Source organism: Aristolochia californica, unplaced genomic scaffold (genome assembly GCF_029961685.1).
Source record: "Aristolochia californica isolate CCGP_79_NKW_82.1479 unplaced genomic scaffold, dmAriCali1.0.hap1 SCAF_5, whole genome shotgun sequence".
Taxonomy (NCBI): Eukaryota; Viridiplantae; Streptophyta; class Magnoliopsida; order Piperales; family Aristolochiaceae; genus Aristolochia; species Aristolochia californica.
The window spans coordinates 45,067,803-45,083,392 of record NW_027182214.1 but is presented as its reverse complement, the minus strand read 5'-3'; the positions used below and the strand labels follow the sequence as shown (position 1 = coordinate 45,083,392).

The following is a 15,590-nucleotide window of genomic DNA, read 5'->3' as shown; positions in this document are numbered from 1 at the left end:
TACAATCGACCCAAATTTGATGAAATTTTTGTTAGCGTTTTTGCTGTATCAAGAAACCTTGCCCTCTTCCTATATTTTTTCGTTTTAAGCTGTCTCGTCGTATGTAGTTTTCTTCCTCCTTTCTGTTAATAGTCTTCCTCTTTTTCTGCTAAATTTCTTCTAAATCTAAGCAACAATTGACTGATGCCGATCGATGGAGGTTTCCCTGCTAAGGGAGGCAATCAAAGAAATGACAAATTTTAAATTGTAATAAGAAAAACCATAAAAACAAGTCATGGATAAAAAGAAAATGAAAAGATCTCTTAAAGAACAAAACATATCTTGCTGTCACTCACAAGAAATGCGACTGCTTCATAAAGGGTTTCTTTTTTCTTACTCTTCTTTCCCCTTTTAGATCGTAAGTGCCCATTTGCCCAAACAGAGACATAAAAAATTAAAAAAAAAACAGAAATCTCACTGCTACACTTTTAAAACTGAGTTCTTTCCTTCCCTTTTCAGCTTAGCTATATTTTTCTTAGCTAAACCGCTTAACTATTTATAGCTACCCTCTTAAACAATAAGGTTAAAAAGAACTCTTGCTCCCGACAACAACCATTTTCAATTCACCCTCGGTCCCTCAGAACTAATGGCGTCTCATTATCTCCAAAAAAATGGTAAAGAATGAACAAAGAAGACGAAAAAATGGGCGAACAAGGAGGAGCTTGTAGAAGACGTAGCAGAAGCTTCAAATCTTGGAAACAATATAGACTTCTCTGAAGAGGAGTAGCAGAAGCGTTTGCGTAGTTTGCAGAGAGGAAACCGGTCCCGGTTTTTGAGATCCCGACAAGGGAGAGATTGGGCACGTCAAACTCGCCGGCTCTCAAGCAGTAATTCAGAACACGTGTCCCACACTCACGTGCAAAATAATTGCTTTTATTTTTCAGAGGCGGAGAACCACGTGTCCCGGCTCGAGTGGTGATGGACGCTGGCGGGGACCACACGGGACGTTGGGCTTTTTGACAATCTAAGCGTGGCGCTTTCGCTTTATGTCTTGTACCCTTGCCATCGGCCATTAAAAGGGCGTCATCAAAGCCTCGGCTCGGTTGCTTACGTCAGCGTCTCGGCAACGTGTACTGCACACGGCGCTGTCTCCCCTATCGCCGCCTGTTGTGGGCCCAGTTGACCTTATAGAAATCTTATCCCGAAAATTTTCATATCTGCTCTGGATCGTACGGATGAGTAGACCGGCCGTAGTGTTTACCGTCATTTTTGACCCACGAATGAATTTACCGGCCGCCAAAAAATCGCCGGTCACGTAACGGTCGGTGGGTGCCCAGCAGACACCCTCGATTTATGGGACGTAAAATGTAAATAAAATAATAACTCAATTTTATTTTTACGGATTTTTAGTTATTTTTATATATATATTAATTTTTTAAAAAAATATAATTTCTTATTGTTGTAATTAAAATAGTTAAAAATATTATGTATTATATTTTAATTAAAAATAGTGACAAATAAAGTAATTATTTAAAATATCCAAGCTTAGTGGAAATGAAGGGAGAAAAAGGGTAACGATCTTTAACGGTTTAGGTTCGATGAGGCAAAAAAGACGGCGATTTGGTACCGGGGTTCCCTTTGGTAGAGTTGGCGATCCGATTCCTAATGGATGAAGCTTGCTCTCTCTAACAAGTAATTCCGCCACAGCGGCTGTCAGCATTGCGTCACGAAGACGTAGACGCACGAAAAGAAAGGCAATCGACTCGTACGTACCAATGAAGGCTTCTTCAGTTTGAAGCTTTCGGTTTGTTTTCCCTCTGAAAGACGTTAGAAAGGGGAACAGAGGAGAGAGAAAGAGAGAGGCCGTCGTCAACTTTGAGATGTCGACGTGTTCAGGTACTAAGTCAGTGCTCCCCCTTCTTCCGCCGAGTATGAGCTGTACGGCTTCCTCGACCTCTTTTAACTTCTGTTTTTGACGGATTGCCGACTACCCAAAGGACCCATTAGCCCGACCCCCATTTGGCTCTAATGGCGACTGGCGACTGGCGACTGGCGACTACGTTTTTCTACAGTCCCCTTTCGTGCCTTCCACCGTCCTGATAGGCATAAAAGCGCGTTTTTGTCCTTCTCCAGTTGGCTTCTCCTTCTTCACTTTCTGCCTTCGATCGGTTCCCCTCAGACCTGCCATGGAACACAAAGCTTGGAACAGATGACGCGAGTAGGGCCGCTGTTTGTGGTGACTGGATGATAGCAATGATCAGCATTATATGCCAGACGCCATTTTCCTGTTCATTCCTGTCCTGGTTTGGTGGGAGAAGAATTGAGAAGGAAAGAAGTTGCAGGTGAACCACAATCTGAATTGAACAACTGCCGAACGTAAAAACAAAAGGGGGGCGAATGAAGAATCAGAGATTTCAATAAGCAAGTTCATTTTAATAAATGTCATGTATATAAAAATTGGGCAAGGATCTGAGTGGGGTTAGGGAAATGACAGGGTTGAAAATCCAATCCTATTACAGGCTAGGACAAGGACCACCGATTTTGAGGAAAACTCGACCCTCCCTAATCTATTTCCATTAATGCTTGAATCACTTACAAAATGGAGTTCAAGTCTGACCCTTCCGCACCCACACAAAGTCAAATCTTTTGTTCTGGTTCTTAAAGAAACACTCAATCTGGCTTTTTCTAGCGGGTAGACCAATAATTCAATTAAGCAGCTTAATCAGTTTTTTTTATGTAAATCACAGTGAAGTCCAAGTGATGATTGCTAAAGTTAATCACTTGAATAGAAACTGTATTTGTCTTTAATGCCTGATTACTTCCGATAAGTGCATTCAATTATTTGATTATTTCATTCTACCTGCTCCTTTGTTTTGTATTGCTTTTTCTAATGGAGCTTTTTTATATGAGGAAGCTGTCTCATACTAATACATTCGAGTTGAGATTTGCTAAAATAAAACTCGAGGCTGTAATTGGTGAATTGAATACTGAAACATGTTCAACCTCTGTGAATGGGTGGAGCTCAGATTCGAGGAAATAGATTTTTCGTTTTCTAAACAGAAGATAAGACTTTTTTCATGAAATCTTTCATTAATTACGCACTCCATTCATCAAATTTCTGGTGAAGATCAATGTAGCAGTGATGTGTTTCAGTCATCTGTCTCTGGAGAGCCAGCCAGATATGAGCCACAAGCCTTACTTTCCTTCTTCTAATTATTGCTACTGTCCAAAACAAGCCTTCATTTGACCTCTGCATTCAACGTTGGATCGTCTTCATCAGACATCAAAATTCTTAGATGTCCATATCCGAACCGCCAAACGTGCACGAGCCTTTGATACGAGAGACTTTCAGAAGATCGCCACCGCCTTGGTCAATGGATTGTTGGATGAATATGGCGTCCGAGCTCGTGCAGGCATCCACAACCCATTAACGGGTGGATTTCATTTTGCGTAGAAAAAGTCAGTGATTAAACTTGTGAAGAGCATAATAAATCGTATTTGTTCATAATTAAGGCCTTTTTTCCTCTTCCCCAGAACGACTTTTTCTGGTCGTCCTCCCTTTTATCTTTCAGCAACAAGGAGAGACAATTATTCCAAGCTTTTGTACCTTTGGATTGTAGATTTATTGACTCTCGTGCTTGAATTCCAGCCCGTCTACCTCTTCGGAGCCTGAAATCTCACTTTACATTCTCACAGAGTGAAAAATATACTTGTCGTTTTGATGATTGCAGTGTAAAAGTAAGCAAGGGAGTTGGAGCTGGGATACGTGATAACCGTAGAGAGAGACGAAACACATGGATCTTCTTCTTTTCCCACTGTTAGTGCTTTCTTTTCGCCTTTATCTTGTCTCTGAAGTGAAGACAAAAGAGAGTGGAAAAGAGTAATGCTTTTGAAAGTCTTCATAGCAGTAAGTCATAACTGTCTAAGGAGGGAGACTCCTGTCAAAGGAACAGATTGCTTGGCTGCATTTTATATTGGAGAAAGGTTGGATGGAAGCAGAAGAGATGCAGAAATGGGTCCCGGACCTGGAGGTGGAACGTGGGCCGGCAGGAACGGAAGAAACCAGTTCTAGTGTGAATTCATGGAGTGCTGCTGCATCGCGAAGACCGAGAAAACTTGGAAGTAAAAGCTGCGAAGAAATGCTGGACGATGAATCTGAATTAAAAAACACTGAATCAATGAAAGGGCATGTGCTTGAAGCGGGAGACACGATAGGAGAAACAAAGAAATCCAGTGCATTAGTTGATCATGTACATGGAAGCTATTTGAACCCAGGCTAGTCAGGGAACTTTCAGTTGTTGCCCAGATTTATCTCCACCCACCTGAGCGATTTCCATGGAGAAGTCGACGTGAGGCACGCCTGAGACAACAATCAATATTAGGTTAAGCTCAGGTTAAGCTCACCCCTTCGGGTTTTGACAAACTTGGATCGGGTACCAAAGCTGAGTTGAAAAACCCTTACTTTTTAACGATGATTCAGTTCCAGGGTTGATCTTTTATAATCTTTAAGAGTGACAATTAGGGGTGAGCTTCTGGTCCTAGATCCCCAAGAGGGGTGGCATCCAACCGAATTGAGCCTGGGCATGATTTAAATATTTCAAATTCAAACTCGAGCCCAGGACAACCTTGAGCCTAAAATTATAATCGATCTTGAACCCAATAATTTTAACTGAGTCCAAACTCTAACTTACATTTAGAACTTTGCATATACGTGTCAAATAAACTATATAAAATTATGCATAAATTGGGACATAATCTCTACATAAAATTGAGCATATACAAGTGATAATCATAGTCTTTACAAGCCCAATTGTTTTCTACAACTATGATAAATTAAGGACTTTTTTTTTTCATCACCAAAAGGTATCTTCTAGTTGCTCATGTGACAATATGGAGGGTGATTCCAATTGAATAACAATAATGCAAATAAGACAACTACAAGTTGGAATCCAAATATTAGACAAAAGCAACTGCTCTAAAAAAAGCCCGATAGAAGAATAAAATCTCAAAGAAATCTTAATCTTTGAAGTGATTAACTATATGATAAATCTGAAATTTAATTTTAGGTATTTAAAAACCAATTATTTCTACATAAAATTGGTCTTATTTTTGTTCGACTGTTCCATCACTTTTGTCGACGACAAAAATAAAACATAACATGAATACCAATAGATAAAAGATCTTACCTCTGTTTCGTCACTTCCGTCGGCAACGCTTAGTTACAGAGATTGATGGACGAAGATCGGAGAGGAACAACAAAGAAAAAGAAGCTGAAATCGAATAAAAAGCCAAAACTTACCACTAATCGCAATCCAATTTTTCATGCCATCAGCCAATTTTTTTCTGATCTTCCCAGGCCCCAAATCCCCATTTCCCTGATTCCCAAGCTGGAGCTCCAACTTACCATTGCCGAATCCCTTCTAATATGAACTCCGAAGCCTCAAGCCCTCATTAAGTAACAAGCTGGCTCACAAGCTTTTGAACCGAACCATAGTTCAATCGAGATCAGCTTGTTAACTTAAATGAGCCCAATCTCAATCTCAAATTTGATTCGAGATCGCGTTAAATTGAACCGATCTCGATGCCACACCTACCCCCTTCCAATCCAACAAAAAAATCTCGGGGACAAGTTTCATTTTCCACTTTGTGGGTCAAAGACGGGGTTCGAAAAAAAATACCTATCAGGTTTCGGGTTTCATCAAACCCAACCCACAGGGTTTTATACCCATAAAGTTTTTACTTAAAATTTAAATGATATATTAGAAATTAACAAAGTGGTGTGATTTAATATCTTTCTTCGGGAAAAATAAATCCAAACTTTTTCTTTATAATATATATATATATTAAATTTTATTAAAAGGATATTTATGAAAGAAAAAAATTGAGCTTCCAGAAAGCCTGTTTTTTCCCCCAAATCTTGCTTTCCCTTTCAAATCCAAAATTTTCCCCAATCAGCAACCTTCCAACTGATTTCCCGCCGTCCGTACCCTCCTTATTCCCCTTTCTCTTCCGATCTTTCCCATCCCACGCCGATTGCCTTCGGCCTTTTCATCCCGTGACGGCCGGAGAGTCGTCGCCACCGGTTGCCACAAAAATAGTAAGTCTTCTCACTATTCCTGCTGTCGTCACCATTTTGGACTTTCATTTAAATTTGGAGCGAAAAGTACACTATGGACTGAAACAAGAAAGTGATGACTCAGTCCAGTGTATGGAGACGGAAACACGCAGCACGTTTCCAATGGCGATTAAAATGAGATTTCGCTTTTAATTGATCAGCTTCTCTTTCTGAGAAAATTCTCATTCGATCTCGATCCGAACCAAAACCCAGTCTCGGCCCAGTTCAACTTGCCCCATCTAACCCAAAATTTTTAGACTTCATAGAAAGATAACCATGGGCCAATACGTATTAAGCAGAAAAGGACATGTCATCTAGAAACGTAGTTTGCCTGAATCACCCCATCGTCACGCTCTAACTACTTATAAAATATGTGCCATTTGTTATGAGAAAGCACAAATAAGTAAATTCAATCAAACAACCATTAGCTCGTTATGAAAACTCAAACAATCAATCTCAATCATACAACCATAACACAAGATTTATGTGGAACCTTCAGTGTAAATGGAAAAAAACCACGAGGTAAATCCAAATAACCTTCCACTATTAAATATGGGCTTATAATATCAATTTCTCTCAAGTTTGTCCAAACTTGAGGTTTACAAAATCATGAGAGAAAACAAGTTTCTAATTCAAACTCATTCACAATAATTGAGAAGTAACCAAACAAACAAAGGTTAAAGATCACCGGACATGGAGATTTCATCAAAATAAGGATATAAAAAAAGACACCTTTGGAGAAGCTTCGGAAAACCTTATTTCTTTCTTTTCTTTTCTCCTCTCTTCTTCTTTCTCCTCTCGGTCGAACCCCCTTTTTCTCTCTCGGCCTAACGTCTTCGGGTTCTGTTTTCTCTCGCTCACGGCCAACACAATTCTGTTTCTTTCGCTCACGGCCAACACCCTTCTTCACTTGGGTTTTTCCTCTTTCTTTTATTTTATCTCTTTCACATTAAATAAATTAGTGGTGGGGCCCACTCATGGGCTAGACCCCAACTACTAAAAACAACATCATTGTCACCTAAAAACCAAGGTTCCAAACGGACCCCTGATGTGGTCACTGGTCAATGATGTGGTTCACGTACAGGGCCTAACATTGCCATGGATGTGAAACCCATGCCACATGTTTTAAATACCGGTTCTGAAATTCGACTTCGATAATCAAATGTGGTGGTGGTTAGAGGGGCAAGTGGTCCCAAGCTTCCGACACAAAAACGTGACGATATATTGAGGTTTTAATCTTAAAATCTATGGTTATTTAATTAAAAAGTTTTAGTGTCTATAATCATCGATGTGAGACGTGGCAGAGGTGATTAATTAGTCCGAATGTTCTAATAAGATGATTAATTGAGTAATGGAAGGTCATTAGCCCACGTCACTTGGATCCTTGAAATCCATTTTCGTTGGGTGGACCACTAACCTCTGCTTCAATCGCGTGAAAATTAATTAAACGGAAAGCTAATTAGTGTACGTTAGTGCCACCTTAATTGCCCTCTGAATGGGTTTTCCTCCTGCCGTACAGGCCACCACTGAGGTAATAGAAAGCTCTCACAGTAAGCTCGTCTCGTTGGATTCAACGCGGGAAACGGTCTTACAATGGAACGAGCGTCAATTTGATATTAGACGTCCACGTGTAAAGTCTCCACCTCCGCAAGACGACGAACTACGTGTCGCCTATTTTATGCGGTTTCGCAACGTGGCAGCGAGTCCCCCTCTTCTCTCTCCTCTCTCGTTTTCTCCCTCGCTAATTCGCCGCTACCCTACTGTCTTAGTCTCTGTGAAGTAGGGTGAACCGAGCTTGCTGTACTCCGTCCGTCCGTCCGTCGCCTCCAGTCCGTTGCAAATGGCCCGGTCCGTAGAGCCTCTGGCTGTCGGCAAGGTGATCGGAGACGTGCTCGACATGTTCTCTCCGACCGTCGAAATCACCGTGTATTACGGATCGAAACAGGTTGCTAATGGTTGCGAGATCAAGCCGTCGGCCACCGTCGACAAGCCGCGGGTCCAAATCCATGACGCTCGTCTCTCCAACCATCTCTACACTCTGGTAAGCTGTTTTTTTACCCGTCATTTTAAAGTTCTTCGAATGTGGGATCTGTTTTGATTGAATCGAGAATGGATGTCGTCCAGCCAGTAACATTAAATGATCCGTTTCTCTTTCTCTTTCATGTTTTCGTGGTTGTTTGTCTGTTTTTCAAATTCGAGGTTCCGAGAAATACACTTTATTAAGAAATCAAGTATTTTTTGGTCCATTTGTGGCGCCGAGATGCAGAATGCTGTCGTTGCATATATAATCGATGAATTTTTTTTCCTTTTATTGCATGCAGTCCTATATACATGCGCTCTGTTTGCTTTGTTTCATCTTTTGATTTTAATATTTGTAATATCAATCGAGGTGTGGCTACTGGCACTGGAACATCTGAATCTCAATACGACACCTATGAAAGTTAGAATTGAAAATAATACTTTTCAGAATTATTATTAATCGTCAAGTTTTTTTTTTTTTTTTTTGGAATTCCATCGACTCCTCTTTCATTTCGCTTGTGCAACATTCAAATTTCATTTCTTAAATACTTCTGTTGGATAAAGATGAATGTTCTTCATTGTCGTCTGGATAGAGATAAATATAGATAGTTACAGGCCCACCTCATAAAGTAGAAAATTCCTTGATGCCCACTATGAGACTTTTGAAGCAGGAAACACAAATGCAAATTGCAATTGTCCTTTCAATTTGTTGCTTGTTACAGACATTGCAGTATCAAATTCTCTTTCAGTGGGACAGATTCCTTTCCTGGACGGTCATATGCATGCGTGATTTTCAAGTCACTGAACAATTAGCACCATTCCATTGATATATCCTGTAATTCCGTGCATGACCTACTTGCTTTTGTTGCAGGATGAATCTAAACTGATAAAAGTCTAAAACCTTTCTTGTTCTGTTTTGAGTAGTTTCTTTCCTGTTAACAGATTATGACAGATCCAGATGCTCCCAGCCCCAGTGAGCCCAATATGAGAGAGTGGCTTCATTGGTAAGCTCAGGATTAGGTTTTCCATATCTGTACCGCGTCCTTTTTACCTTGATTGCTTCTGATCTGAATTCTGGTCTGAACTGTGGAATATCAATGGTTGAAGGTTGATAGTCGATATACCAGCAGGAGCAGATACGACCAAAGGTTTGTTGAGCAGCTAATGACCTCCACTAATTAATACTTCTCCCAATTAAATCACTTTCAAACGGCCGCCATGGAAATTGTACAGGTAAAGAACTGGTGACATACATGGGACCCAAGCCTCCCACCGGCATACATCGCTACGTGTTTGCGCTGTTTGAGCAGGATGGTCCGATGGAAGGAGTCCAGGTACCAGATGCTCGAGGAAACTTCAACACTCGGAAATTTGCAGAGAGACATGGGCTGGGTACTGCAGCTGCTGCAGTCTACTTCAACGCCCAGAAGGAGCCTGCGTCTAAGAAGCGTTGATTGACTATTTTATGTGTGTGGGGCGACGTTCAGTTATATCTATTGTGGCTTTTGAATTTTGACCCTTTTATGCTAGTTTGATTTCATAGTAGAAATCTAGTTTTGCGATATGAACGAAAATGGAATAGATAGATTTACTTAGATATGAAAGTAAATCAATAGTTGTTGGAATAGATAGATTTACTTAGATATGAAAGTAAATCAATAGTTGTTGGAATAGATAGATTTACTTAGATATGAAAGTAAATCAATAGTTGTTCGTTAAACTTATCCAAGACTGTGTTAGATATTAAACTTGATTGGAATCAAAGAAATATTTGAAGGGTCTATTTTCATTTAAATGGTACATATAACATGTCATGGGAAAGTTATACCTGTTTAGGTTCAATGTGTAGGTTCAATGAATCAGACCATTCATGAATTGATTTTTTTTAGAATAATTTATTATCAATTTACTATAAGTTAAAAATAGATGCATCCATTGACTAATATTTTTTTTATGTGATAAGATACATCTATTGATTAGTGACTTTTGGAGTGATAAGATGTATCTGATTAATGACTTCTGGAGTGATAAGATGTATCTGATTAGTATAAATACCCATGTATTCTTGTAAAAAAAATAAGCGAAAATAAACAATTGTAGTAAAGAAATTTCTTTATATTTCTTAGAGTTGTTTGCCCACTATTGCTTCCAACAAAGTGGTATCAGAGCAAGGGTAAGAGAATGAATTCAAATGGAGCATCTCTTTCTTGCCAATATCCACAACTATCCAAAACCAACTATAAGAGTTGGTCAAATCGGATGAAGGTTATCCTTGGCTTTCAAGGATTATGGGAGATAGTTGAGAAAGGTTTTGAAGAACAATAAAATGAAGTGTCTTTGTCTTTGGAGAGAAAAAAGGTAGATGGATCAGTGTGCGCTTATTGTCATTCATCAAGGTTTGGATGATTACATGTTCGTGAAAATTATCAATGACACCAAATCCAAGCAAGCATGGGATACTCTTCAAAAATCTGTCATGGGAGTTGACAGAGTTAAGAAGGTACATCTTCAAACTCTAAAGGTTGAGTTTGAACTTAGAGTTTGAATCACTTTTGATGAAGGAGAGCGAGTTTATCTTAGATTTCATCACAAGAGTCTTGGCAGTGGTGAATCAAATGAAACGGCTAGGTGAAAAGATTGAAGATGTTCGGGTTGTTGAGAAAATTCTACACTCTCTCAACACAAAATTCAATCATGTGGTGGTAGCCATTGAAGAGTCTAAAGACTTGAAAATCGTGTCCATTGATGAATTAAATGGTCATTACGAGCCCATGAGGAGAGAATGAATTGAGGCAAACAAGAGCAAATCGAGCAAGCCTTGCAAGCAAAGTTATCTCTCAAATCTAAAAGTGAAAACACCTTGAGAGGTGGATGAGGTTAAGGACGTGATAGAGGTCGTGGACGTGGACGTAGTCAAGGAAGAGGTAATGCTGAGCAAAATTCTATTTTTGAGAATAGAAAGACTTCTCAAAGAAGTTGTGGAAGAGGAAGAGGTAACAATGGAGGCAACTATTGGAAAAATAATGAGGTAAGAATTGACAAATCCAAAATTGAATGTTATTCTTGTGGAAAATACGGACATTATTCATGGGAGTGTCGATTCAAAAAAGTAGATGAACAGTCAAAATTTATTGAGCACAAGGAAGAAGTTGAGGAACCTACATTATTTTTTTCACTAAAGGATGAGCTCGTTGGAGAAAATAGTACATGGTACTTTGATAATGGTGCTAGCAACCACATGATAGGTGATAGAAGCAAATTTGTGGAACTTGACCATAACGTCATGGGCCATGTACGTTTTGGTGATGATACAAAGGTGGAAATTAAAGGCAAAGGTACAATCTTATTTCAAATGAAAGGTGGTGGCCACAAAATTCTTCATAATGTCTATTACATTCCCAAGATGAAAAGTAATATTTTCAGTATTGGGCAATTTTTGGAGAGTGGCTACATCACCATGGAAGATCGTTTTCTATGGCTTAGAGATCGATAAACCAATCTTATTGCTAAGGTCACAATGACAAAGAATCGAATGTTTATGCTTGGTATGAAGAACATTGGAGCAATGTGTTTAAAAGCTTGTGTGAAAAATTCATCACGGATTTGGCACATGAGATTTGGTCATCTAAACTTTGCAAGACTTAGAGACTTGGAAGAAAATAATATGGCGAAGGGCATTCCAAAAGTTAATAATCCCAATCAAGTATGTGAAACATGCTTACTTGGCAAACATTCAAGAGAAAGTTTTCCGAAACAATCCACTAGAAGAGCCACCAGTCCACTTGAACTAATCCATGTTGATGTATGCAGTCCTATCAAACCTCAATCTCTTGGTAAAAACTCTTACTTTATCATTTTTATTGATGATTTTTCTAGAAAAACATAGATATTTTTTGAAGTACAAGAGTGAGACTTTTGAGGCATTCAAAAAGTTTAAAGTTCGAGTTGAAAAAGAAAATGGTTATGAGATTAAAGCACTACAAACTAATCGAGGGGGAGAATTCACTTCCAATAAATTCAAGAATTTTTGTGAAAGTCGCCCTTTAACAGTTCCTAAATCGCCACAACAAAATGGAGTTGCAAAGATGAAGAATAGAACAATTCTCAACATGGTCAAAACAATCTCGGAGAGCAAGATGATGCCAAAAGAATTTTGGGCAGAAGTTGTTGCTTGTGCAGTCTATCTCTCAAATCGAACACCAACAAAAAGTTTAAATAATGTAACACCGCAAGAAATATGGAGTGGACAGAAGCCAAGTGTGTCACACTTGCGAGTTTTTGGATCGGTAGCCTATGTTCATGTTCCAAAACTAGAGAGATCTAAGCTCGATGATAGAAGCAAGAAGTTTGTGTTCATTGGCTATGACAAAAATTCCAAAGGCTACAAGGTCTTCAACCCTAGCAATAATAAAATTCTCGTAAGTAGAGATGTTGAGTTTGAAAAAGATGTTTCATGGGATTGGAGTGATAATAAGGAAGGAGTCTATGATTTTCTTTCATACTTTGAAGAAAAAGAGTCTGCAGTGCAACAAACTCAAGGTGAAATTACTCCTCCAACCTCACCGAATACATTATCTCAAGCATCATCGTCATTTTCTTCACCTTCATCTTGCTCAAGTGACGGACCTCAAAGATATCGGAACCTTTAAGACATCTACAATGAAACTGGAAGGTTATAAGATGAAAACATATTTTGTTTTTTCTCTAATGATGAACCTTTGAGTTTTGAAGAAGCTGTAAAAGAGAAAAGGTGGACACAAGCCATGAATGAAGAAATTCAAGCCATTGAAAAGAATGACACTTGAAAACTTGTTTCTCTTCCAAGTGGTCATCGGGTTATTGGAGTTAAATGGGTATTCAAAAACTAAGAAGAATTCCAAGGGGAAGGTAGAGAGATACAAAGCGAGGTTAATTGCTAAGGGGTACAAACAAAAACAAAGCATTAACTATGAAAAAGTATTTGCTCCTATTGCTCGCCTAGAGACGATCCGATTACTAATTTCTCTTGCAGCTCAAAATTATTGGAAGATTCATCAAATGGATGTAAAGTCCTCTTTTTCTGAATGGTTATCTAAAAGAGGAGGTCTACGTTAAACAACTTTTAGAATATGTTGTTAAAAGCCATCAAGACAAAGTGCTAAAATTGAAGAAGGCTTTGTATGGACTCAAGCAAGCGCCAAGAGCTTGGTACAGTCGTCTTGATAAGTATTTCCAAGAAAATTATTTTACTAGGTGCATGCATGAATATGCACTTTATGTAAAACAAGAAAATGGAGGATTATTTTTTATTTGTGTCTATGTGGATGATCTTATTTTCACAGGAAGTAATTCAAGAATGTTTGAATACTTCAAGAAGACTATGACTCAAGAATTTGAAATGAGCGACATGGGCCTTATGTCTTACTACTTGGGAATTGAAGTAAAACAAATGGATGATGAAATTTTCATCTCTCAAGAGGCTTATGCAAAGGAAGTGATCAAGAAATTCAACATGGTGAATTGTAACTCCTTCAATACCCCCATGGAATGTGGCATGAAGCTTTATAAAATGGACGATGGAGCAAGAGTAGACCCAACTTTATTCAAAAGCCTTGTGGGAAGTTTGAGGTGCTTGACTTGTACCAGGCCTGATATTTTGTTTTCAGTTGGAATTGTGAGTCGATTCATAGAAAATCCCTCTGAAATGCACATGAAAGCAGCTATAAGGATTCTTCGTTATCTCAAAGGTACTTTTGACTATGGAATTTTTTATTCATCTTCAAATGAATTCAAGTTGATAGGGTATTGTGATAGTAACTATGCTGGAAATATTGATGATAGAAAAAATACTACTGGGTTTTTCTTCTTTTTGGGACATAGTGCAATTTCTTGGTGTTCCAAGAAGCAACCCATAGTCACTCTCTCAACATGTGAATCTGAGTATATTGCTGCAACTTCTTCTGCCTGTTATGCAATTTGGTTAAGAAGACTATTAAAGGAGCTCCATTTAGAACAAAGTGAAACAACCAAGATTATGATAGACAATAAATCGGCACTTACTCTAGCAAAGAATCCGGTGTTTCATGAACGATCCAAGCATATTGAACAAGATATCATTTCATCCAAGAGTGTGTTGAAAAAATGGAAGTTGAGATGGAATATGTGAAGTCACTTTATCAGCACATTTTCACAAAGCCTCTCAAATATGAAAGCTTTCATAAGCTGAGAGTGTTGATCGGTGTTGCAAAGATATCAAGTTTAAGAGGGGGTGTTGGATATTAAACTTGATTGGAAACAAAGAAATATTTGAAGGGTTTATCCTCATTTAAATGGTGCACATAATATGTTATGGGAAAGCTATACCTGTCTAGGTTCCAATGAATCAGACCATTCATGAATTGATATTTTCTAGAAGAAGTTATTGTCAATTTACTATAAGTTGTTCAACAAAACCGAAAATAGATGCATCCATTGACTAATGTCTTTTGATGTGATAAGATGCATCCATTGACTAATGTTTTTTTTATGTGATAAAATACATCAATTGATTAGTGACTTTTGGAGTGATAAGATATATCTATTGATTAGTATAAATACCCATGTACTCTTGTAAAGAAAATAAGCGAAAAATAAGCAATTATAGTAAAGAAATTCCTTGTTTTTTCGTCTCGCCTTTATTTTTCTTCTTTCTTTAGATTTCTTAGATTCGTTTGCCCACTATTGCTTCCAACCAACTGCTAGAATCAACTTCCGCTCCACTGCTTTGTGTAAGTACGTGTTGGGGTTTTTTCATAAATAAACGAAACAATTTACTTGTTTTCTTTGGTAATTCTACATTGTTGTCTGTTTATGGCCAAAATCTGATGTTCATTGAATAATAAGCCATCTGAACCAAGCGTTATAAAATATATCAGCGACAGCATTGGATTTATTTTTGTTTTTTTACACCCCAAAATCAGTGAGCATCTTTGATTTCCTGAGAATGGAGCAGTCTCGAAAAAAGAATTCTTTTGGTTCCTGAGTAGCAAGAACTACGCAATGTCGAGTTCGGTCCTGTCCGTCCAATGTTTACTTCTAATTAATTATTGAATTATGATTTTTTATCTTAGTTGAATGCATTCAATTCAAGAGACCAATTATTCTCCATATTTATTGAATTCGATTAGTTTTTTTAAATTATGTGATCTATAAAAATATTATTTATTTTATTATATTAATAATAATTCCATTACTTATGTTTTTTAATAAAATTATTTAAAAAAAGGAAATAAGTTGGTTAGTAATATTTATCTACCTTGTGCCCATAAATATTTTCGGATTCGGGTAAGGATATGATCCTATTGAGTGACATTCGGATATCCGATCCCGAACGGTTTCGTTATTTTCCTATTTCGGACATTCGGATGCCTGTAAGCGGATTTCTGAGCAAAAATGAAGACCGCGAGATGAATTTCACTAGTGCTCCCCTCGAGTTGACAGTTCACTGGTTCCCCCAGAA

At 38.3% G+C, this 15,590-nt stretch overlaps 1 protein-coding gene across 1 annotated transcript; it reads left to right on the top strand.

Moving 5' to 3' along the window:
* The first annotated feature begins 7,818 nt into the window (after nucleotides 1–7,818).
* LOC137965073 (protein MOTHER of FT and TFL1-like) lies at nucleotides 7,819–9,642 on the top strand. The gene is made up of 4 exons (XM_068811470.1): nucleotides 7,819–8,135; nucleotides 9,056–9,117; nucleotides 9,221–9,261; nucleotides 9,347–9,642. Exons 1-4 carry the CDS (start codon nucleotides 7,935–7,937, stop codon nucleotides 9,565–9,567), a joined length of 525 nt encoding a protein of 174 aa, XP_068667571.1. The 5' UTR covers nucleotides 7,819–7,934; the 3' UTR covers nucleotides 9,568–9,642.
* Nucleotides 9,643–15,590: the final 5,948 nt, after the last annotated feature.